Source organism: Lissotriton vulgaris, chromosome 2_1 (genome assembly GCF_964263255.1).
Source record: "Lissotriton vulgaris chromosome 2_1, aLisVul1.2, whole genome shotgun sequence".
NCBI lineage: Eukaryota > Metazoa > Chordata > Amphibia > Caudata > Salamandridae > Lissotriton > Lissotriton vulgaris.
In genome coordinates, this window is record NC_141687.1 from 283,726,609 (window position 1) to 283,752,657 (window position 26,049).

The following is a 26,049-nucleotide window of genomic DNA, read 5'->3' on the forward strand; positions in this document are numbered from 1 at the left end:
AGCAAACAAGTTATTAACCCATCATTTTCTAATGCATATAGGGAGGCTCACGAAGAACTCGCCTGAAATTGCAATATTAGGAACATCCTGGACCACTACGCGGTGTCAATGCTGTGTCATCTAGTCTTACTACATCAAAGTTAACAGACTTTTATGTGTGACTGAATGATACTCTGTGTGTAACGCTAATTGGGGTGCTCTCATAGTGCATAGGCTTCCAATGAGGAAAATAAAAGAAAACTAATTAAAGTGCAAAAAGTGCTTGTGAAATAAATAGTGAAAAAATTCATCATCCCGACTGTGGGGTTTTTGGGTTCATCTCATATATTTAATTATTAGGATGCGTGAGCGCGCTACTCAAATGGCTCAAAGACTGATATCAGTACAATTATCATGGTCTACTGGTCGTAGTTCTCAATACTGGGATTTGCTCACAGAAAATTGTGCAGGTCTTCCCCCATATTAAGACCCCCTGGGCTCTTGCTGTTAAGGAGAACTATATAACGTGATTCAAGTTGCCGCAGTTGTTTCTCGTAGTCTCCACCTCTTTAATTAGTGGCTACAGCGTCTATGACGTAATATTTCAAATCCGCCAAGTTTTTATTGTGAGCGGATTGAAAATGTCGGGCCACCGGGTAGCTCTGGTCTGCGTGTAAAATAGCAGGCAGGTGCTGCAATATGCGTTGATGCACCGGAAGCTTGGTGCTGCCGACATATTGCAAATTGCAGCTGCAGGTGAGGACATACACTGCTAGATCAGTGCGGCAAGTGAAATGATCTCGTAGGGGTATGGGGTTAACTTCAAAAGGGGTTGTATATGATCTTGTATTGACACCAAATTTGCAAGCTCTGCATGAGCTGCAACGATAGAAACCCTTGCGAGGGGACAGCCATTTGTTGGCCTTGATGGTCTCGGGACTGTTCTTTACCAAATCATTTCTCATAGCATATGCCCGCCTAAATGTGACGGTCGGTGTTATTGGCATAATATCTCTGAGAACTTGATCTGATAAAATGATGGGCCATTGTTGTTTGATGATCTTGGTTATCTGTTTGGATTGACGGCTGTAGCCTGTGATGAGTCTAGAGGCATTGACATCCCCTGGCTGTGTGGGAGTGGAGTTTTTCTCTCTGTCAGGGTTCAATAAATCATGTCTCCCTAATTGGTTTGCTCTCCTCATAGCTGAGTCCAGCAAAGCTGCTTTGTACCCACGGCAAATCAGTCTTGCCCTAGCTTCTTGCTGACATTTTTTTCTCAAAACGGGGCAGCTGCATGCTCTGTGGATTCGTAAGAACTCCCCATAGGGGATGCTCCTAATGGTGTGTTGGGGGTGAATACTTGACGCATGAAGAATTGAGTTGCCGGAAGTTTCCTTCCTAAATAGGCTGGTGACAATCTCATTCTCAATGATGTCAATTCTCACATCCAGGAAGCTAGCTGTGGTACTGCTGATGTTCGCTGTAAAATGGAGATTTAGGTGATTCACATTAATAGCCTGTACAAACTGCCTGGCCAATGCCTCAGTCCCTCTCCAAATAATGAATATATCGTCGATATATCTCCAATATTCTATCACATTGTTGGACCACATTTCTTTGTGTTTAACCATGAGGACATGCTCCTCCCACCAGCCTACGTGGAGCCCCGCGTAGCTGGGGGAGAAACTGCCCCCTTTTCACTATGAGGAGGAGGGTAGCATAGTCTGGGCCTGAGTTGTCGTGAGACTATAAGGTGAGATCATAGGATATGACATGGAATTCCTTAGTAATTAGTGAGTATTCCTAGTAATCCTTTAGATTTAGTGGTGTTTTTGATGATATGAGCTTGTATATTGCTAATTCCCCATCCCCAGGAAGGTACCTAGGTACTGTGCTAAGTAGGCTCTGGGGAGGGAGATGGTTACGTTCCGGCTGGATTGCTGGTGTCTTGGTGAGCTGGTGATATCTGGTCTGAAAATCCGGTCGTTACAGTGCCCCAGGGAGGAAGGAAAGAACAATAAGAATAATAGAATACGAAGACACAGGATCATGTTTGCACAAGGGTGGACTTTCCACAAGCTTAAATAGCGGTGCACTGAAGTACAATAATGATAGTGAAACATCGTAATTCTGGATAAATGTGTATAAATACAATTGAGAATTGACAATCGAATGAGTAAAAACACAATTGGAGTACAAATATTGAGTGTCAAATGGGATCTCATAAAAGGTGGATAGAAAAAGGTAATGAGATACAAAAGCATTTCAGATCTGGTGACATGCATCAGAGTGACTTTCGATTTTATCAGGGCATTTATGGGGACAATAAATGGCATTGTCACATGGGGGCAGTAAAAACAGGAACTGGTGGTTCACAATGAGGGTACTGGTGGATATTGTTGTGGACTGAAAGATAGTTCGGAAATGGCCGTGTACAGGTAAGTTATTCACATAAGGATCATTGGAAACATATGTAAACAGGAGGTATTGTCTGGGCATGGTGTGATGTGTCTACAATAACCAGAAAAAAAGGACAGGTGCCTAGGAAGTATTGCAGTTCGTGGTCAATGTCCTAACTGTATAAATTTAGTGTTGCAGTTTATGTTGACATCAATCTCGTAGTTGCGTTTGTGGTAACTAGTGCAGGTTCTGACACCGTTGCGTGCCCATTTACAAACACCACAGCATCCACATTTGTGGAACCCTTTGGTGTGTGGCGTGAGCCAAGAGGTGGTGTTGGTAGAGCGAGGCACACTGGGACTTAATCTAGAACGTAGAGTTCTTCCACGTCTATAGGTGATGAGTGGCCTTATGCGGATGTTGGAGCGGAGAGTTTTGTCTGCTTGTAGGATGTTCAAATGTCTATTGATGCTTTTCCTAACAACTGTGCTCAGGTCATTGTAGTCGTGGCGCTTGTTTGTGTTCAACTTTTGGGTCGCAGGGTGCTCTCTCGATTTACCTTACTGATTCTGTTGGCTGCTTTGTTGATAATTCTAGAGTCATAGCCTTGTTTGTGAATTCTGTCTTTCATATCAGAGATACATTTAGCAAATTCAGTGTCATCGCTACAGTTTCTGCGTGCTTTAACTAGTTCACCATACGGGATATCTTCAATCTGGTGATTCGGGTGAGAACTGTCTGCTCGGAGTATAGCATTGCAGGATGTCTCCTTGTGGTACAATCTGCTTTGAAGAGTATTGTCTTTTACATAAAGTTCCAAATCTAAGAAAGTGATCAGAAGTGTGCTATAGTTACATGTGAACTTCATATCCATGTCGTTAGTGTTGAGGTGACTACAGAAAGCCTCTAATTCTGCCTGTGTGCCGGACCAGAGAAGTAAACAGTCGTCTATATCGCGACCCAAGTACACAATGTAGTATATCCAGCGTGCTCCTTGTTTTCCCAAGATCCAAGTTGCTTCCAATGAACCCATGTAGAGGTTTGCAAACAAAGGAGAGAACCTTGAGCCCATGGCCACTCCTTTTGTTTGCTTGTATGCTTGTACCATTTTTTGTCATTCATGAAATAGTTGTTTTTGAGAATAATGTCCATCATGGACAGTAACATGTTTGGATGTTGCCACAATGTGGCTGGTCTCGTGTCCAGATATCTGGTGACAGCTTCTAGGCCTGTGTCGGGTTTGACAATCAGGACAATGCCTGTAAAATATTATGACTGTGTACTTATATGTATATATATTTTCTGTTTCTCTTTTCTTGACTTGTATGATTTATAGCCCTAAAGAGTCACAGACATTGTCCTGATGATGAAACACGTGTCGGCTGGCGTTGTTTTTCACTTCTAAAAAGAATACCATCTACATAAACGACTTACTTTGAACCACCGGTGTCAACTTTCTTATGAGTACCTTTACTGTATCTATACTGTTTATTCCAAAATGTGTGCCCGGTATCTTTTGTCATTATTTAGCCCTATTGGTGCTTTGGTTTGAAGGTCAATTATATATCTTGACTCCAAAGCCCGCAGTCTGCACACCGTATCCCCACCTCTCTCATGTTTTTCTACCTGTTCTAAGCAGCAGAATTTAAAGAGATGCCTGTTGCTCTGATGGTATTTCTCAAAATGGTGAGCAACAGGGTAGGTAGCATCTTTGTTTGTAATGGCACGCATATGTTCCAGGAGGCGCTTTTTGGTTTGGTGGATGGTGCTACCAATGTATCTTTTATGACAAGGGCATATTAGGCAGTACACTGTGAAATCAGAATTGAAGTTCAAAAACTGCTTTATTTTTCTGACCGACCTAGGATCCCCTTGTTTGCCGTTAAAGGTGGTGGTTTTGTTACTGCTTTTGCAGGCCTTCCAGTTTTTACAAAGAAAGAAACCTGCAATACCCAATCTGTTTTTAGTCAAGGGGGGTCTGATTGAAATGGCGGTGTACTAAAGAATATATTTAAAAAATATATATATATATATATGTATATATATATATGTACATCCAGCCTATCTTCACAGGTGCTTGCCGCACAGAAAGGCACACAGACAGCAAAAATCAGCACGCCCAGGCGAGGTTAGATGTCCAACTGCTTGAATTTATTATACATCGTGTGGGTAAAAAGCTGTCATCAGACGCGTTTCGGGCACGTCCGTGCCCTTGCTCACTGACAATCGACAGAATGCATAAACACACTATTTAAAGTCACATCAATTGCGCGCCAAGATAGTCATAGACATAGTTAAAAGACTAGTGGCTGACTTGCAATGTTATTGGGTTGCAAATATGGGCGCCATCTTATAACATACAATATGCGGAAATACTTGACATAAGATGTGCATGTACGTCCTCGTATTTAAATACACCCAAAAAAGAAGAAAGAAACAAGCAATATAAAACAATGTTATCTAGCGACCGTGCAGGTCCATATTCATTTCTAGCACAAATGCCTGATATTTGCTTGCATTTGATGATAATGTAAACAATGTCAAGTTACACCGCAATCAAATTGGTTTTGTAGATGTTTGCCCCTTAGTGCCCCCATAATTTGCATATCAGCATGTGAAACCAAATTATGTAAACATTAAAAATCGTAATGATAACAATGATGGCCACATGATCCTATATCACCATATTTTCCATAGACATATAATTGATAGATAGGAAAAACACATTTTGGTATTTTTTTTAAATTTTGTTGTTTTTGAAAGCAACAGATGTTGTAAGTTATACTCCGTACAAATACGCATATGTGTAAAACTTGTTATGTTATGCTAAGAAAATGAACATCTAACACAATGTGTAGCAAACAAGTTATTAACCCATCATTTTCTAATGCATATAGGGAGGCTCACGAAGAACTCGCCTGAAATTGCAATATTAGGAACATCCTGGACCACTACGCGGTGTCAATGCTGTGTCATCTAGTCTTACTACATCAAAGTTAACAGACTTTTATGTGTGACTGAATGATACTCTGTGTGTAACGCTAATTGGGGTGCTCTCATAGTGCATAGGCTTCCAATGAGGAAAATAAAAGAAAACTAATTAAAGTGCAAAAAGTGCTTGTGAAATAAATAGTGAAAAAATTCATCATCCCGACTGTGGGGTTTTTGGGTTCATCTCATATATTTAATTATTAGGATGCGTGAGCGCGCTACTCAAATGGCTCAAAGACTGATATCAGTACAATTATCATGGTCTACTGGTCGTAGTTCTCAATACTGGGATTTGCTCACAGAAAATTGTGCAGGTCTTCCCCCATATTAAGACCCCCTGGGCTCTTGCTGTTAAGGAGAACTATATAACGTGATTCAAGTTGCCGCAGTTGTTTCTCGTAGTCTCCACCTCTTTAATTAGTGGCTACAGCGTCTATGACGTAATATTTCAAATCCGCCAAGTTTTTATTGTGAGCGGATTGAAAATGTCGGGCCACCGGGTAGCTCTGGTCTGCGTGTAAAATAGCAGGCAGGTGCTGCAATATGCGTTGATGCACCGGAAGCTTGGTGCTGCCGACATATTGCAAATTGCAGCTGCAGGTGAGGACATACACTGCTAGATCAGTGCGGCAAGTGAAATGATCTCGTAGGGGTATGGGGTTAACTTCAAAAGGGGTTGTATATGATCTTGTATTGACACCAAATTTGCAAGCTCTGCATGAGCTGCAACGATAGAAACCCTTGCGAGGGGACAGCCATTTGTTGGCCTTGATGGTCTCGGGACTGTTCTTTACCAAATCATTTCTCATAGCATATGCCCGCCTAAATGTGACGGTCGGTGTTATTGGCATAATATCTCTGAGAACTTGATCTGATAAAATGATGGGCCATTGTTGTTTGATGATCTTGGTTATCTGTTTGGATTGACGGCTGTAGCCTGTGATGAGTCTAGAGGCATTGACATCCCCTGGCTGTGTGGGAGTGGAGTTTTTCTCTCTGTCAGGGTTCAATAAATCATGTCTCCCTAATTGGTTTGCTCTCCTCATAGCTGAGTCCAGCAAAGCTGCTTTGTACCCACGGCAAATCAGTCTTGCCCTAGCTTCTTGCTGACATTTTTTTCTCAAAACGGGGCAGCTGCATGCTCTGTGGATTCGTAAGAACTCCCCATAGGGGATGCTCCTAATGGTGTGTTGGGGGTGAATACTTGACGCATGAAGAATTGAGTTGCCGGAAGTTTCCTTCCTAAATAGGCTGGTGACAATCTCATTCTCAATGATGTCAATTCTCACATCCAGGAAGCTAGCTGTGGTACTGCTGATGTTCGCTGTAAAATGGAGATTTAGGTGATTCACATTAATAGCCTGTACAAACTGCCTGGCCAATGCCTCAGTCCCTCTCCAAATAATGAATATATCGTCGATATATCTCCAATATTCTATCACATTGTTGGACCACATTTCTTTGTGTTTAACCATGAGGACATGCTCCTCCCACCAGCCTACGTGGAGCCCCGCGTAGCTGGGGGAGAAACTGCCCCCTTTTCACTATGAGGAGGAGGGTAGCATAGTCTGGGCCTGAGTTGTCGTGAGACTATAAGGTGAGATCATAGGATATGACATGGAATTCCTTAGTAATTAGTGAGTATTCCTAGTAATCCTTTAGATTTAGTGGTGTTTTTGATGATATGAGCTTGTATATTGCTAATTCCCCATCCCCAGGAAGGTACCTAGGTACTGTGCTAAGTAGGCTCTGGGGAGGGAGATGGTTACGTTCCGGCTGGATTGCTGGTGTCTTGGTGAGCTGGTGATATCTGGTCTGAAAATCCGGTCGTTACAGTGCCCCAGGGAGGAAGGAAAGAACAATAAGAATAATAGAATACGAAGACACAGGATCATGTTTGCACAAGGGTGGACTTTCCACAAGCTTAAATAGCGGTGCACTGAAGTACAATAATGATAGTGAAACATCGTAATTCTGGATAAATGTGTATAAATACAATTGAGAATTGACAATCGAATGAGTAAAAACACAATTGGAGTACAAATATTGAGTGTCAAATGGGATCTCATAAAAGGTGGATAGAAAAAGGTAATGAGATACAAAAGCATTTCAGATCTGGTGACATGCATCAGAGTGACTTTCGATTTTATCAGGGCATTTATGGGGACAATAAATGGCATTGTCACATGGGGGCAGTAAAAACAGGAACTGGTGGTTCACAATGAGGGTACTGGTGGATATTGTTGTGGACTGAAAGATAGTTCGGAAATGGCCGTGTACAGGTAAGTTATTCACATAAGGATCATTGGAAACATATGTAAACAGGAGGTATTGTCTGGGCATGGTGTGATGTGTCTACAATAACCAGAAAAAAAGGACAGGTGCCTAGGAAGTATTGCAGTTCGTGGTCAATGTCCTAACTGTATAAATTTAGTGTTGCAGTTTATGTTGACATCAATCTCGTAGTTGCGTTTGTGGTAACTAGTGCAGGTTCTGACACCGTTGCGTGCCCATTTACAAACACCACAGCATCCACATTTGTGGAACCCTTTGGTGTGTGGCGTGAGCCAAGAGGTGGTGTTGGTAGAGCGAGGCACACTGGGACTTAATCTAGAACGTAGAGTTCTTCCACGTCTATAGGTGATGAGTGGCCTTATGCGGATGTTGGAGCGGAGAGTTTTGTCTGCTTGTAGGATGTTCAAATGTCTATTGATGCTTTTCCTAACAACTGTGCTCAGGTCATTGTAGTCGTGGCGCTTGTTTGTGTTCAACTTTTGGGTCGCAGGGTGCTCTCTCGATTTACCTTACTGATTCTGTTGGCTGCTTTGTTGATAATTCTAGAGTCATAGCCTTGTTTGTGAATTCTGTCTTTCATATCAGAGATACATTTAGCAAATTCAGTGTCATCGCTACAGTTTCTGCGTGCTTTAACTAGTTCACCATACGGGATATCTTCAATCTGGTGATTCGGGTGAGAACTGTCTGCTCGGAGTATAGCATTGCAGGATGTCTCCTTGTGGTACAATCTGCTTTGAAGAGTATTGTCTTTAACATAAAGTTCCAGATCTAAGAAAGTGATCAGAAGTGTGCTATAGTTACATGTGAACTTCATATCCATGTCGTTAGTGTTGAGGTGACTACAGAAAGCCTCTAATTCTGCCTGTGTGCCGGCCCAGAGAAGTAAACAGTCGTCTATATCGCGACCCCAGTACACAATGTAGTATATCCAGCGTGCTCCTTGTTTTCCCAAGATCCAAGTTGCTTCCAATAAACCCATGTAGAGGTTTGCAAACAAAGGAGAGAACCTTGAGCCCATGGCCACTCCTTTCGTTTGCTTGTATGCTTGTACCATTTTTTGTCATTCATGAAATAGTTGTTTTTGAGAATAATGTCCATCATGGACAGTAACATGTTTGTATGTTGCCACAATGTGGCTGGTCTCGTGTCCAGATATCTGGTGACAGCTTCTAGGCCTGTGTCGGATTTGATGGAAGGGTATAGGGACACCACATCGAGAGTTGCCATGATCATACCCAGTTGCCATTGAATGTCGTTGAGGATGCTCAGAATGTGCTTTGTGTCTTGGATGAATGATGGAAGGTTTTTGACCACAGGGTTAAGAAAGAGGTCCACATATTCAGTCAGTCTCTCGGTGGGTCTCCCTATACCTGACACGATTGGTCTTCCGGGGGGGGAAAGGGGATGGTTTATGAATTTTCGGAAGTGTGTATAGGCATGGTTCCGTCGGCCTGTCTACTTTCATATAGAGTACCTCTTAGTCATTTAATAGACCTTCTGTATGCCAATCTTTCAGCTGGTTGTTGATCAGATTGGTTTGAGAGTCATTGGGGTTGTTACCAATGTGTATATACCATGTGGGGTCACTGAGTTGAGATAAAATCTCATTGCGGTAATCTATTCTGTCTATTCTGTCCATAATGATGACGTTTCCGCCTTTGTCTTCCTCTCTTATTATTATGCCGTAATCGGAGGAAAGAGTTCGAAGGGCCATGCGTTCATTTCTGGTAAGATTGTCCCTGCCCCTGTGTTGATGTTTGTCCAGTCTGATTTCATGTTTGTCAATGTCTTCCAGTACCAAGTTATATACGGTGTCGACTGGATTTCCACCTGGTTAATTGGGAGTCCATCTGGATTTGTTTTGGGGATTACTGGCCAACGTGGTGTCACCATCAATCTCTAGTTCATGTAGAAGTTGTTTGGCCGTGTAAGGTTGGTCGTCCATATCACTAAGTGTCATGATTATGTGTGTCTTTAATCTCTCTAATGGTTTGTACACTTAGTGGTGAGGGAATATTGGTATCTCTAATGATGGTGTTATCTCTGGGGATATTGGCAAAATGTTTTTTGAGATTCAAACCTCTAATGAATTTAAACAGGTCAATTTTGGTTCTGCAGAGGTCCACCTCTTTCGTGTGGGTTAAAATTAAGGTCCTTGCTAAGTACAGAGACCATGTCTTCAGTCAGTGATTTGGATGAGAGGTTGACAACCTGTACCTCTTTAGGATGGTCGGTTATTTCCTCGTGTGCCCTGATCTTAACTTTTTCTTGTACTCCTCCTTTCCCTGATCTTTTCGTTCTATGGGTTTTCTTTCTAGTGTATTCTGTCTCTGCTGTGTTCTGTTGTCGCGTCTGATTGTTTGGACTTCGTGTAAAAAATTAGAGGTAATGGTGGTTCTCTGGGGTTCGGATTCGCTATCACTGGGGAGTGTGTTGAGGGATGAAAGGCTTGAGGAAATGGAGGATGTGTCTACTCTTTCTAGTGTATCGCTTTGTTTGGTGGTGCGGACTAGTTGGTCGTATTTCCTCGCGAATGTGAACATGAGTCCCTCCTTGTAGTCTGCCTCGTCTCTTTTTAATTGTCTGCTCTTTCTATCTTTAATATCGCTCTGGTGTTTGCTCAATATCTTATTCAGAATGGCGTAGTTTTTTTCAGTAGCCTCCTTTAGATCTAGATCCTTTATCTCAGTTTCCAATTGTGCAATGTCTGTTTGTAATTTACTCACTTTTCGTTCGGCGTTCTCGATAAGGATATGGATGGGCATGTTTGAATTGATTGTCAGTGCCTCTTCCCATTTGCCTAGAAGATCATCGTCCAGGTCATCGAACGTTGGGAAAATCTGAGAGCGGAGTCCCCTTGGGACTCTATTTAACATAAGAACTGTTTCAGGGTAACACTATCCCACCATCTAGCGTTTTCAGTCATTTTGAGCCTTTCTAATTTAATGAATTTTTCTTTGAGAGATTCTGTACGTGAAGGGTTTCCACTTGTTGAAGGACCTGATGTTTGGATTCCTTTCTCTAAGTTCTCGAACAATTCCGATGCCACTTTTTTCCTATCCATAATAGGACAAAATATCAACTTAAGTAAGTCCTGCAGGGGTCAGACGTGTACGCCTGCAAATAATTTGAGAGGGAGCAGGACAATGGCGCTCAAGCAGATGACCAGTGACTGAGTAGTGGTAGATTTGAACAAATTTGTTGACGGTGCTGTCAGTGCAGAGGAAGACCCTGAACCTCTGTGTGAGTTAAAAGCAAAAGCCCTTAACACTGCAACAATTACAAAAGATACTGGGCACCCGTTTTTTGAATAAACAGTATAGATACAGTAAAGGTACTCATAAGAAAGTTGACACCGGTGGTTCAAAGTAAGTCGTTTATGTAGAAGGTATTCTTTTTAGAAGTGAAAAACAACGCCAGCCGACACGTGTTTCGTCATCAGGACAATGCCTGTAAAATATTATGACTGTGTACTTATATGTATATATATTTTCTGTTTCTCTTTTCTTTCCTTGTATGATTTATAGCCCTAAAGAGTCACAGACATTGTCCTGATGATGAAACACGTGTCGGCTGGCGTTGTTTTTCACTTCTAAAAAGAATACCATCTACATAAACGACTTACTTTGAACCACCGGTGTCAACTTTCTTATGAGTACCTTTACTGTATCTATACTGTTTATTCCAAAATGTGTGCCCGGTATCTTTTGTCATTATTTAGCCCTATTGGTGCTTTGGTTTGAAGGTCAATTATATATCTTGACTCCAAAGCCCGCAGTCTGCACACCGTATCCCCACCTCTCTCATGTTTTTCTACCTGTTCTAAGCAGCAGAATTTAAAGAGATGCCTGTTGCTCTGATGGTATTTCTCAAAATGGTGAGCAACAGGGTAGGTAGCATCTTTGTTTGTAATGGCGCGCATATGTTCCAGGAGGCGCTTTTTGGTTTGGTGGATGGTGCTACCAATGTATCTTTTATGACAAGGGCATATTAGGCAGTACACTGTGAAATCAAAATTGAAGTTCAAAAACTGCTTTATTTTTCTGACAGACTTAGGATCCCCTTGTTTGCCGTTAAAGGTGGTGGTTTTGTTACTGCTTTTGCAGGCCTTCCAGTTTTTACAAAGAAAGAAACCTGCAATACCCAATCTGTTTTTAGTCAAGGGGGTCTGATTGAAATGGAGGTGTACTAAAAAAAATATTTGAAAAAAAAAAATATATATATATATGTATATATATGTACATCCAGCCCGTCTTCACAGGTGCTTGCCGCACAGAAAGGCACACAGACAGCAAAAATCAGCACGCCCAGGCGAGGTTAGATGTCCAACTGCTTGAATTTATTATACATCGTGTGGGTAAAAAGCTGTCATCAGACGCGTTTCGGGCACGTCCGTGCCCTTGCTCACTGACAATCGACAGAATGCATAAACACACTATTTAAAGTCACATCAATAGCGCGTTTTCGCGCCAAGATAGTCATAGACATAGTTAAAAGACTAGTGGCTGACTTGCAATGTTATTGGGTTGCAAATATGGGCGCCATCTTATAACATACAATATGCGGAAATACTTGACATAAGATGTGCATGTACGTCCTCGTATTTAAATACACCCAAAAAAGAAGAAAGAAACAAGCAATATAAAACAATGTTATCTAGCGACCGTGCAGGTCCATATTCATTTCTAGCACAAATGCCTGATATTTGCTTGCATTTGATAATAATGTAAACAATGTCAAGTTACACCGCAATCAAATTGGTTTTGTAGATGTTTGCCCCTTAGTGCCCCCATAATTTGCATATCAGCATGTGAAACCAAATTATGTAAACATTAAAAATCGTAATGATAACAATGATGCCACATGATCCTATATCACCATATTTTCCATAGACATATAATTGATAGATAGGAAAAACACATTTTGGTATTTTTTTTAAATTTTGCTGTTTTTGAAAGCAACAAATGTTGTAAGTTATACTCCGTACAAATACGCATATGTGTAAAACTTGTTATGTTATGCTAAGAAAATGAACATCTAACACAATGTGTAGCAAACAAGTTATTAACCCATCATTTTCTAATGCATATAGGGAGGCTCACCTAGAACTCGCCTGAAATTGCAATATTAGGAACATCCTGGACCACTACGCGGTGTCAATGCTGTGTCATCTAGTCTTCCTACATCAAAGTTAACATACTTTTATGTGTGACTGAATGATACTCTGTGTGTAACGCTAATTGGGGTGCTCTCATAGTGCATAGGCTTCCAATGAGGAAAATAAAAGAAAACTAATTAAAGTGCAAAAAGTGCTTGTGAAATAAATAGTGAAAAAATTCATCATCCCGACTGTGGGGTTTTTGGGTTCATCTCATATATTTAATTATTAGGATGCGTGAGCGCGCTACTCAAATGGCTCAAAGACTGATATCAGTACAATTATTATGGTCTACTGGTCGTAGTTCTCAATACTGGGATTTGCTCACAGAAAATTGTGCAGGTCTTCCCCCATATTAAGACCCCCTGGGCTCTTGCTGTTAAAGGAGAACTATATAACGTGATTCAAGTTGCCGCAGTTGTTTCTCGTAGTCTCCACCTCTTTTATTAGTGGCTACAGCGTCTATGCATAATATTTCAAATCCGCCAAGTTTTTATTGTGAGCGGATTGAAAATGTCGGGCCACGGGGTAGCTCTGGTCTGCGTGTAAAATAGCACGCAGGTGCTGCAATATGCGTTGATGCACCGGAAGCTTGGTGCTGCCGACATATTGCAAATTGCAGCTGCAGGTGAGGACATACACTGCTAGTTCAGTACGGCAAGTGAAATGATCTCGTAGGGGTATGGGGTTAACTTCAAAAGGGGTTGTATATGATCTTGTATTGACACCAAATTTGCAAGCTCTGCATGAGCTGCAACGATAGAAACCCTTGCGAGGGGACAGCCATCTGTTGGCCTTGATGGTCTCGGGACTGTTCTTTACCAAATCATTTCTCATAGCATATGCTCGCCTAAATGTGATGGTCGGTGTTATTGGCATAATATCTCTGAGAACTTGATCTGATAAAATGATGGGCCATTGTTGTTTGATAATCTTGGTTATCTGTTTGGATTGACGGCTGTAGCCTGTGATGAGTCTAGAGGCATTGATATCCCCTGGCTGTGTGGCAGTGGAGTTTTTCTCTCTGTCAGGGTTCAATAAATCATGTCTCCCTAATTGGTTTGCTCTCCTCATAGCTGAGTCCAGCAAAGCTGCTTTGTACCCACGGCAAATCAGTCTTGCCCTAGCTTCTTGCTGACATTTGTTTCTCAAAACGGGGCAGCTGCATGCTCTGTGGATTCGTAAGAACTCCCCATAGGGGATGCTCCTAATGGTGTGTTGGGGGTGAAAACTTCACGCATGAAGAATTGAGTTGCCGGAAGTTTCCTTCCTAAATAGGATGGTGACAATCTCATTCTCAATGATGTCAATTCTCACACCCAGGAAGCTAGCTGTGGTACTGCTGATGTTCGCTGTAAAATGGAGATTTAGGTGATTCACATTAATAGCCTGTACAAACTGCCTGGCCAATGCCTCAGTCCCTCTGCAAATAATGAATATATCGTCGATATATCTCCAATATTGTATCACATTGTTGGACCACATTTCTTTGTGTTTAACCATGAGGACATGCTCCTCCCACCAGCCTACGTGGAGCCCCGCGTAGCTGGGGGAGAAACATGACCCCATGGCGACACCTCTTGTTTGTTTGAACACCTCATCATTGAACAGGAAAGTATTATTATTCAAACATTTCTCTATCATATGCAACAGCATCATGCTATGATTCAATAGTTCAACAGGGCGTCTGTCCAAATAATGCTTCATAGCGCGTAGACCATCCGTGTGGACTATACTCGTGTATAAAGTCGATATATCCAACGTTATTAGCAAGAATTCATCTGACCAAAAACATTGTCCCAAGCGATAGATAAAATCAGTACTGTCTTTGATATAGGCAGGAAGTCCGACCACATATTTTTGTTAAAAAAAATCAATGTACTTCGAAGTGTTTTCGAAAACACTATTTATCGCGGATACAATCGGCCTGCCAGGCACCGGTGACTGTTGTTTATGCACTTTTGGTATTAAGTACATGTTGGGCAAAACAGGAAATTCCTTGTGAAGGAATTTGAACTCATATTTGCTCAAGAGGCCTTCCAGTTTCCATCTGTACAGGTCGTGGCAATAGGAATCATTGATTTTTCTGGTTGTGGCCATGTCAATTTTGGAGTAACAGGAAGTATCTCCCAGCTGTTTATTGGCTTCTTCTATATAGTCATTTTTGCCCCATAAGACCACATTGCCCCCTTTGTCAGAATTGTTAATTACTATTTTATTTTCATTTTTTAGTTTTTTCATGAGGGTGACATATGGTCGCAATTTGTCATTTGGTTTGTTGTAAGATTTCATAGTCTTATTTTGCAGTTTTTTGATTTCATCAATCACTCGGTCTGCAAAGACATCAATGGAGTCACGAGGCATAGTGGGATTGAAAGTTGACGGTGGTTTTAATGGACTTTCTGCAGGTTGGTTGATGTTGTACCACTCCTCTAATGCCAAATCTTGGGTGCTATTGTCATCGGTTTCCTCATTTCTTAAGTCATGTAGATTTCTCAGTAATCCCAAGTCTCTTGTTTGCACTCCTGTTCTTGCAGTTGCCGGTGCACTCTCTGTTTGTTTTTTTGCTGCCAAGCCTGTTTTCCCTGCATAATATTTTTTTTATTTGATTTTCCGAATGAATTTAAAAATGTCTATCCGAGTATTGACATAATTAAAGTTATATATATATTCACTGAAAAGAACAAAGGTTACAAGGACATTATAATTAGCAAATGGAATTTTCAAAAAACTTAGAAATTCACACAAAAAAACAAAGGTACAGGAACGTAATAGTTAGGGTCAGATTTTACTCATACAAGACCAGACAAATTCAGCCGTTACAGTTAGCTGAGTTAACTAACTATAACTTGCGCCTGCAATGCACTGCTTATGACCTCGCATATTACATCACTGAAGACATGGTCAGTGACATCACTGATGGGATCGCAGGGGGAGCTTTAAGGACCCCCGTGGTCCGAGCCGGCTCTCGCCTCCTATGGGAACCGTCATTGCTTTTTTTACATCCAGAGAGCTGCTGACATGCAGCTCCCTAAGGTGTAAAAAGCAAAGTGTTCTCCGCTTTGAACAAGCAAGAGCAAAATGCTCTCCCTTGCTCAAAGCGGAGCACACTTGTCTGCTATGGGATGGCACTCCCGCCATCTCATAGCAAACTGCAATGTTCCGGCAGGTGGGCACCCCGGAACTTTGCTGGAGCCGGCCCTGGGGGTGGTGGAGCACAGGCCCATTTACGGCTCCAGGAGGGGTGCCATGTGGCCCCCCTCCCATTTTGAAAATAGCCCTGGGGAGGTGGTGGTCCCAGGGGCAGCAGGGGGCGGCGGGTGCCCCCCCACATGTAAGTATAGTACCCCCGGGGAGGTGGCGATCCCCGAGCTGCATTGGGGGGACAGAGCCCCCCATGCATCGTATTTCCATGTAACCCCGAGGAGGTGGCGCTCCCTGGGGCTGCGTGGGTCCTTGTGGCCCCCCCACATTTCACACACTTAGCCCCGGAAAGGTGGCGGTCCCCGGGGCTGAATGGGGGGGCCCCTACGCATTACAATCAAAAACAGCCCCGGAGAGGCGCGGGTACTGCTTTTTTATTTTTTATTGCCCCGGGACCTGGCCCAGCCAGGTGCCTAAAAAGAGTGCTTTGCTTGTTTATTTATTTTTGGCTGGATTCATAGATCTACCACGAATCCCACCAAATTATTTTTAAAAAAATGCTTTTTTGGGTCCTGGGGACCCCCTGCTCAGGCCTAAGGGGTTAGGGGTTTCTACCCTGTCCCCTTTTCTTTTTTTAACAATTTTGCTTGTGACTCTGTTCAACCGAGTCACAAGATGGCTGCCAACAGTTCCTGGTTTGAAGTGCTGCCAGCCATTCAGATCTCAGGCTGGAGATTGGGAGGGTTCGCGGATCCACAGCAGCCACAGTTGTATATCTGAGATTTCTTTAAATATTTCAGGAACTACTAAACAGATTTACACCATTTAACAAGAAGAGTGCTTTCTGGACCAAAAGCTACTTTGCTGCCAAATTTGGTGTAATTCTGTTCCTCATCGGGGTTTCAGTATTTACCGCCGCATTACAATGCAGGCAGTCTAAACTGAAACCAGACGGTCATTCTGGCTGGAATCAAGCCAGGCTCAAGGAGCTGGCTTTCCATGCCAGGGTTTCCGACATGGAAAACATGTCTACAAGCGACATTGGGGCCCCTAGCAAGGGCTCCTTTAACCATGTGGCCCCTTGTTGGCGCCGAAGTGGCACCTATGCTGCCCCCCTGTGAATCCTTGCACCGTATGGCAGGCACCGTAAGGTGCCATGGTGCCGGGATTCACACAAACTCCAATTTCTCTATGAGAGCTTGTGCTACGTCCGGTTTATGGCCACAGCACAAGCTCCCGTAGTGAAATGTTAGATTCTGACCACACCATGTAATTAGGTCTGCGGAACTGTCAACCCATGGTCGGCCAGTTCCCATACCGATACGGTGTCGGGCAGACACAAGTCCGCCTGACATCATAATAAGGCCCTTAGTAGTAAACTTACATGTGTCTCCCCATAGAAAGAAATAATAGGTGAAGGTGAAGATTTCCACCCATAGGTCTGTGAATTGCATTTTGTAGTAAGTAATTCTTCTGTAATACAATTTTAAGTACTTCAAAATACAGTTTGTGCTTCGTGCACTAAGACATTAGATCATATATAAAATATAATGATCCTTATGTATGAGCATGACATGCTAAACACCGAATAACACAACAAAGAGAATACAGAATGAACAGGAATAGTCCAACAGAGAAATGGCAATGAGATGTAGTTGGTAATGCTGTGAACCCAACAAAATAAGCTGGATCTATCAGTCATATATGAAATACTTACCAGCAAGCTTGGTTGGTTAGGATACTCGCTGAAGTGCTTCTGAACAAATTGAGGGCCAAGAAGTTGGAAGATCATTTGTCTTTTTTTGGGCTCCTGGAGATGTTCCTTAATCTCATCAGCAAGAACTGCTCCAAGCTTGTCTAAAACCTAGAAGGAATCAAAGATTTAGTTTACTTTCCTCAGCTCAGTCTAAGACATAAGTCAAGCTCTCTTTAATTTGTAATGACAGGGCACAAACAATGCTCCCTTTCTGCACTGAGGAATGGACATCAGGAAACTGGATGAAATACACAGATCCAAGACTAAAGTCACCTTTATTTGGAGCTGTTATATCTCCTCATTATTGATTGGCAAGCCTGACACTTTTTATTCTACAAAGGGGATGGATGGACAAGTGGCTGATTTGTCGACTGTGGAATTAGGAGACCTAAGCTCTACTGCTGGCTACTAAATTACACCAGTTATGTGAGCCTGCAAAATCACTTCGCCCCTCTGTAGCTTAGATATATTACATCTTCCAATGCTTACAGACTTTTTCAGTTCTACTGTGTATATAAATGTGTGAAGTGTGTTTAGTCCAGCAGACTAACTAATATTACAATATTTAAAAAAAATGACATTTATAAAGTGCTTTTAGATTTCCTTCATGTGGTTGACCTTGGCTCAGTGCTGAGAGGTTGCATTTGCCCCAAGTTTGTTCAACATCACAGACATTATTTTAGCTGAACTAAATAATTATTCCATTCATATTTTTATTCCCTTGATTGGCTCATAGTGGTAGGAGCTCAAATTCAGCTCTCTGTCTGACACGGCCTTGAACACAGAAGCCTATAAGGATGTCTTCCAAACTTTGAAGAAGTCGAAGCAACTTAGCCTGTAGCAGATGCAGTGGTTGATATAAGGCCACCTGCTTTGGTCCTACAGGACTTTCTGAAGCTTTGAACTGGTGGGAAATTGGGAGACTTCCCTAGAGACAAGGTCAACACTGCTCAAACACCTGCAGAATGTTGAGGCGAGGCTCTCCAGTCAGAGTCAACCATCACCAACATACTGTTGCACAGTACTAAATTGGCTTCCAGCCCATACTAAGCAAGGGCTGCTAAGTTATAGTATGAGATTTAGAATTTTTATGAAAGGCTATATGCAGCATTAGGAGGCTTCAGGGCACAAGCTACACTTAGATATTGTGAGAAAACCACACATTGTAATAGAACCTATACTGGGAGAACATCTAAAAAAGGCGACTGCTCAGGGCCCTTCTGGTTCTGAGGTGTTTTTGGACAGAGGGTCGGAGTCCAGGAAGAATGTTCCATAACATTGATCCCAGTACCAAGAAGCTCTCAACGCCTTACTTTCAATCAAACCGAACATCAATGCGCATTTGTGAAGTGCAACACTATCACTCCTACTGGTATCTGGGCACTGCAACTCTGTCAAAGACCCATGTCTTGAGTCTCTTTCTGAAGTCTACCAGCGAGGGGGCTGAATAGAGCTGGAGGGGAAGGTCGTTCCAGGATTTGTCAGCGGTGTAGAAGAAGGAGCGGCCACCGCTGTGACTGTGACGGATGCAAGTGTGTGTGTGAGGGTGAGTGTAGAGGAGCGCCGTGTCTGGAGGGTTGGTGGAAGTTCATTCGATGGTTAAGGTAGGCCAATCCTAGGCCATGGAGGGCTTTGAAGGAGTGCGTGAGGATCTTGAACTAGCACCTCCTCTGAATGGGGAGTCAGTAGAGGTCCGTCAGGTGGGGCGCGAAGTGGATTTCTTTGGGGAGGTCCAGGATGAGTCTGGCCGCCACATTCTGTATGGTCTGGAGTCTTCTTAGGCGCTAGGTAGAGGGCATTACGGTAATCGAGGCTGCTGGTCACAAGAGCCTGAGTGAAGGTCTTTCTGGTGTTTATTGGGATCTATCTGAAGATTCTGCAGAGCATGTAAAGTGTGTGAAAACAGAAGGAGGCAACTGCGTTGGCTTGTCATTTCATGGTCAGTTGACTGCTGAGGATAATGCTGAGGTTGCGTGTATGATCGGTCTGTGAGGGTGTGGGTCCAAATTCTGCAGGCCACCAGCTGTAGTCTCATGCAGAGGTGTTCTTCCCGAAGAACAGTACTCTCATTCATTTGGCTCTGTTGGTCATGGCGTTGAAGAAGTTGGTTTTGGTGTTGAAGGGCTCCTCGGTGAGCGAGAGGATTAGTTGAGTGTCATCTGCGTAGGAGATTATGTTGAATCCATGGGATCTGTTGACATCTGTGAGGAGGCTCATGTAGATGTCGAACAGGGTGGGGCTGAGGGATGATCCTTGTGGTACACCGCACATGATGTCTTTGGGTGTAGATGTGAAGGGAGCGAGTCGGATGCTCTGTTTGCGGAGTTTGGTTTGTTTGCACGAGGGATGCCCATGGCATAGTTTAATAAAATCATAAGGTCAGAGCTGGAATATACCATCTATTTTACTATCAAACCCCACTTTTTTCCACAGTAGAGCAGGATTCATTATCGCCCACGCCCCTGGCGGTAGCACTTTACCAAAAACACACTCGGCCCTCATCGGATGTTGACTCTGCTAACACTTTACACTGGGCGTGGCATGAGCTACAAAAACATGCAAAGCTCCCGCTTCTTTATGCACCCACTGTCCCGTTGAAGAGTAACCCGACGCTGGCCTGCCTAGAGACTCGTGGTGGCGAGATAGTGCTTGGAGGCGCCCAATTTCGCACCTTTGCTGATCTATACACAGACTGGGTTTTCCGTGATCCACCGCTACAGGAGGATGGGGTGGACACCCCATTTCAGGAGGTGTTCCTGTATCATCAGTTGAAGCTGGCATGCCGCTCCCTTTGGGAGGGCTTCCCTGAGGCGCCTCCCACACTTAACGCCTTACAAAATATACTAGCTCACGCCTCCCCCAGGAAACTAGTGACACGCTTATATAATGAAATGCAGGATCAAGCCCCCGTTGTACAGCCTAGGTCTATGGTGCTTTGGAATGCTGAGCTAGACTCCCCTCTTACTGAGTAACAATGGTCGTATTGTTGCAAGCAGTTATTGGAGCTATCACCCAATTACAGGTTACGCCTCATTCACTTCAAATTCTTACATCGCTACTATCGTACCCCGATTAGCCTCCACCGCATGCGCCTGCGTGAAGACGCCAATTGTTGGAGATGTGGTCTTGACAATGTCAGTTTCCTGCATGTTGCGTGGCACTGCCCTAAGCTCATCGATTTCTGGCAAGAAATATTTGTGTGTGTAAATCAGATAGTTGGCAGGACTGACGACCCATCCCCACATCTGGGTCTGCTGGGGTTGGTAAACGAAACCTTACCTAAAAGGAGGAAATTACATGCTCTGCTCTTGCTGTATGCTAGGCGACAATTTGCACTCAAGTGGGGTAGACGTGGGATACCCAAGGTCTCAAACTGGCTCTCAGATGTTGTCTATGGGCATACACAGTTAGGTGTCTATTGGGAGACTATGCCTGCTGCCTCCCGACCCCGAGATATCTGGGAGCCATTTGTTCAGTGGGCTTCGACTAGGGCGACCTCCCCCGCCTCGGTGGTTGGGTCCTTGGCACAGGAGGATAGGGTGGAACGGCCCCCATAGATTGCTACCATTAACATTCAACCTCTGTGCAACCCCTGATGGGTCGGTCCCTCCCTCTAGCTCAGGATCGTGGGCTGGGCTCCTTCCTGGTCTGTGTCTCCGAAGCCTCCGCGACCAGAGGTGACCCCTGTGTGTTCGTACCCATTGTAGTTCTCTGTGCAATTTTAATTTGTTCTGTTTGTATGTGGACGCCCTGTACCTCTTATATGCCACCTATGCCCGACACTGATTGACCCCAGGTATGAGATATTTGGATCTTTGTACACTGACTGATGCCAAGTTAGTTTGGTTTTTTGTTCTAATAGGTTGTTGATTTCCCTTTTACCTTGGGTACTTAAATTATAAGATATATCCGGTTCATATACGATGCAATTATTATGATGTACCTAATTTATTATTGAGGGACCATATGTTTTATTTGAGAATGCGACACATGATGTTATTTTGCACATGTAAGATGCATAGCTCCATAATGGTTGACAGATGCTGCCCGTCATCATTCTTTATTCATCACTGGTCACTTTGCTCTGCCCAAATACCGATTGTTGCTTTATATTACTCTACTCCGTACGCGGCCGGCCCGTAGTGGTTGTAGGCGGCTTGCTGTGTCACTATACAATTTTCTTTGCTTCTCTGACTGCTGTACTATGTCCACTTTGTAACGCTGCCGGCCACGGAGTGGTTGTAGGCACTGAGCTGTGCACATGGTCGTAACTCTCAATAAAGGTTTTTGAAAAAAAAAAAAAAAACACTTTTTCAGAAGGATCTTTGGATCTTAGTCAGTGTTTTAAATGTGAATCCTCTCTGAACTATCCTTTGCATTATGTCTTAGGAATAATGGCTCATTGGGTACAGCTGTCTATTTTTTCGACTATATTGAGTCAAATGTCCCCAAAGCTTTTCATAACTCTAAGAATCACTCCCTTATGATTCCACATATTGACTTAGCTATTGTGCATCCTGTTGTGGCATTTAAGTAATAGGTATGAATCAATAAAATGCAATACGTTTAGTGTTAAAAAAAATAGTTTGGCATATTACCACTTTTCCATCCTAATGCCCAACCTCAGGAATGTCGCTCTTGCAGTTGTTAAATGGATGGTACGTTAATCATGCTTTTTTAGTCATATAAGGCGGGTGTCTCAGAATGCTTTTAAGAAAGTAGATATTTTGATGAAAATATGTTAATTGGGAGATGTGCTCAGGAGATCAACAAAAATGCTTCCAAACATTGACAAAAAAAGTATCTCTCACCAGTCCTCTGAAAGTAGGGCTAGGGTGCAGTAGCAATCAAACACAGTCATAGTAGTTTGACAGATTGCCACACTGTTTCTGATTTTTTTTTTTTTTTTTTGAGATAATTTTTATTGTAGTCATACCTGTACAGGTCATTACACATAGAAGTATCATCATAAATGTAGCAGACTTTCAACTTGCTTCGTCAATCTGTACACAGCCTTCATGCCCACAACCCTAGGGTTGGGCGGCGATGATGTCTCTGCTCGTCCATACCTGACGTTCCATATGGAGGAGTGGTCAATGTCCGGATTGTTGTGCATGCCTACTTTTATAGTCCTACCTAACTACGCGCTAATCCCCAACTCCCCTTCCCTGCGCAAAGCCCAGAACTCCCCCCCCAACCAATCCCACCCACCACCACCTGCCTGAGGTTCCATTGCGACCATTCCTGGATTGCCAGTGTCATCCCCCCTGCATACCTGCTGTTCCTAGGGCCTCAGCCCACCTCCTCCGTCCCATCCGCCCCGGGAGCCTCCCCCTCATCATCAGCCTCGCTGTCCCTAAGTGCCTGCACCATTACTTCCCATGAGGTCGCAGTGTCAGCTGCTGTTGGGCTAGGGGTCCTACGCGCAAGCTGGTACCTATGTGTGCTGTCTGCCATGGCCCATTTCAGAAATTCCTGCCGCCACCTCCGTGGAGTTGGTCCCACTCTCGCCTTCCAGTTCTTCGTGATCTCCCTCTTGGCCACCATCAGTCCCATGTCTATAAACTTACTGGTGAGTTTATTCTTGGGGGTGTGGGGGAACCAGTGCAAAAGACATTCCGCTGGACCGTATTCTATGGATCTTTCAGTCACCTCATTCAGCACCTCTCCTATGTCCTGCCAATACTCCCGCAGGGCCGGGCATGCCCATAGCATGTGCACCAGTTCGGCCCCCTCTTCCGGGCACCTAGGGCAGGCCGCTGTCTCATCTCCAAAATACCGCCTGATTCTGCCCGGGGTCATGTACGCCCTGTGCAACACATAGTAGTGGATTAGCTGGAACCTAGCGTTCCTTGTGCTGTTGCGAGCCCTACGGGCAAGTTGCTCCCACGTTGTGTCAGGTATTTCCCTTCCTAGGTCCGCTTCCCATTTGGCTTTGAGGGACGCGAGTGGAGGGATATTCTCTCTGAGCATTCGACTATAGAGGCACGTTACCGCCTTGATCGTGCCCGCTGCCATCATGGTGTACTGGCACGCCGCTGCCGTCCCAGGTTCCTCCAGTCCCGTGCCCCAGTGGGCCTGCATCGCCCTGGTTACGGCTGCGTGCAGCAGAAATCCCCCTCTCGGGATGCCGAAGCGTTCTATCAACTCCTGGAATGGGAGCAGAGCGCCATTTTAAAACAGGTCCCCAACCACCTGTATTCCCGCTTCCTCCCATTCCTGTAGGTGCGACCAGTCGCCGCCATGTGGTAGGGCCGTAAGCATGCCCAGGGGGATCTCAGGCGCATATGGGCGCTGGATACCCGCTCTCTTTTGGGCCCGGTTCCAGCATTGTCGGTACGTGCGCTGCTCCAGCGACAAATCCCGACTGTCCAGCCGCTGTTGGAGGGTTACATATGCTAGGACATGTCTGGGCGTCCCTCGTAAGCTTTCGTCCTCTGGGCCCCGGAACACCCTCGCAACTTCCTGCGTGAAGACTTGCAGTTGGGCTGCTAGGTAATAGAGCTCAAAGTCCGGCACCGCTAGCCCCCCTCATCTTTCGGGCGAGAAAGCGTGGCCAGCGCTACTCTGCACCGACCCGCTCCCCAGATGAACGCCGTAATCTGAGATTTAAGTTGTCTAAAGAAAGAGCCGGGTAGCCAGATTGGGAGCGTCTGGAAATAATACAATAATCTCGGCAGGGCAACCATCTTAAGTAGTGAGATCCGGCCCGCCACCGATAGCGGTAACGTGGCCCAAAAGGCCATACAGCCCTTCAGTCCGCGTATGCAGCGCCCCAGGTTGCCCTCAAGCAAGTCTCCTGGCTTATGGTAAACGTGGACCCCCAGGTATTTTATACAGGTAGGGTTCCAGGCCGCCTCCGATCGGTGCTGTGGCTGGGCAGTGCCCTCCAGGAGCGGGAACAAGCTCGTTTTGGGCCAGTTAACCCTTAGGCCCGACATCTCTCCGAAGCTCCCCAGCAGGGCTTCCGCTCTCTGCAAGTCCTCCACACCGTCGCAGAGGAACAACAGTAGGTCATCGGCATATAGCGAGATGAAATGGTGTCCGTCTCGGGCCCGTACTCCGCGAGTATGCCGCCCTGTCCGGGCCGCAGCCGCCAGCGGCTCAATAGCCAGCGCAAATAATAGCGGCGAGAGGGAACAGCCCTGACGTGTGCCCCGCTCCACTGGGTAGCGGAGGGATACAGTCGAACCCACCTTCACTCTTGCCATCGCCCCCGCATAAAGAACCTTCGTCCAGTGAATATAACCAGCACCCAGCCCGAGGCGCTCCATAACAGCATAGAGGTAGTCCCACTCGAGGCTGTCAAAGGCCTTTTCAATGTCGACCGAGAGGACCAGCTCCGTCCCTGCTCCGCCGTCCAGCCCGTCTATGATACGGACAAGCCTTCTGATATTCAGTGAGGTGTTGCGCTGTGGTATAAAACCGTTCTGGTCGCCGTGTACAAGCCCCGTCATGTGAGGCAGGAGCCTCGCCGCTAGTATGGAGCTCAGGATTTTATAATCCGCGGTGAGCATGGAGAGTGGTCGGTAGGACGCAGGGTCGCCACCCTCCCTACCGGGCTTCAATAGTGGGACCACTAATGCCTCCCGCATCGACTGCGGTAGCCGGCCCGTCGCCTTGGCCTCTCTATAGACAGTCAGGAGCCGTGGTGCCAGTGCGTCCAGGTACTTGTTATAGAACTCTATGGGGAGTCCATCTATTCCCGGCGATTTGTTCCTTGCCATGCGCCGCACCGCCGACCGTATCTCCCCCACGTCAATATCCGACCCTAAATCTTTCGCCTGGTCCGCCTCCAGCCGGTGCAGGGGGAGGTCAGCCAGGAAGGGTTCCACCAGACCCGTCCTGTCTCCCGGGGTACTCTGGTATAGGCCCTCGTAATATTGCTGGAAGCCGTTGACTATGCCCAGCTGTGTGTGTTGCACCACGCCCGCTGTGTCCCTTAGTTGGAGTATGGGAGCGCAACGTCTTGTGGGGTTCGAGAGCCATGCCAGGAGTGTGCCCGCCTTATCGCCGTCAACATGGGAGCGCAGTACATATCGCTTGTAGTCGAAGGCTCGAAGTCTCTCCACTTCAACGGCCACTGCCTCCTTGGCCGCACATAGAGCCTCCTGGAGGTCTGGGTGTCCGGGTCGCCTTTTCTCCACCTCTCTAAGCTTAGTGTCCGCCTTAGTCAAGTCGCTCAGCAATACTTTCCGCACGCCTACATAATCCTTAATACAGATGCCCCTCACCACTACCTTAAAGGCGTCCCATTCCGTCGCTCTAGAGGTCGCCGTCCCTTCATTCTCCGCGAAATATAAGTCCACTCCTTCCGCTAGGG

At 44.9% G+C, this 26,049-nt stretch overlaps 1 protein-coding gene across 1 annotated transcript in view; it reads right to left on the reverse strand.

Moving 5' to 3' along the window:
• Window positions 1-26,049, reverse strand: part of LOC147729973 (uncharacterized) — a 1,004,770-nt gene that overhangs the window by 877,161 nt on the left and 101,560 nt on the right. Inside the window, exon 3 of the mRNA XM_086954938.1 lies at window positions 17,688-17,834. Coding sequence (XP_086811064.1) covers window positions 17,688-17,834 — 147 coding nt within the window. The remainder of the gene's footprint in view (window positions 1-17,687; window positions 17,835-26,049) is intronic.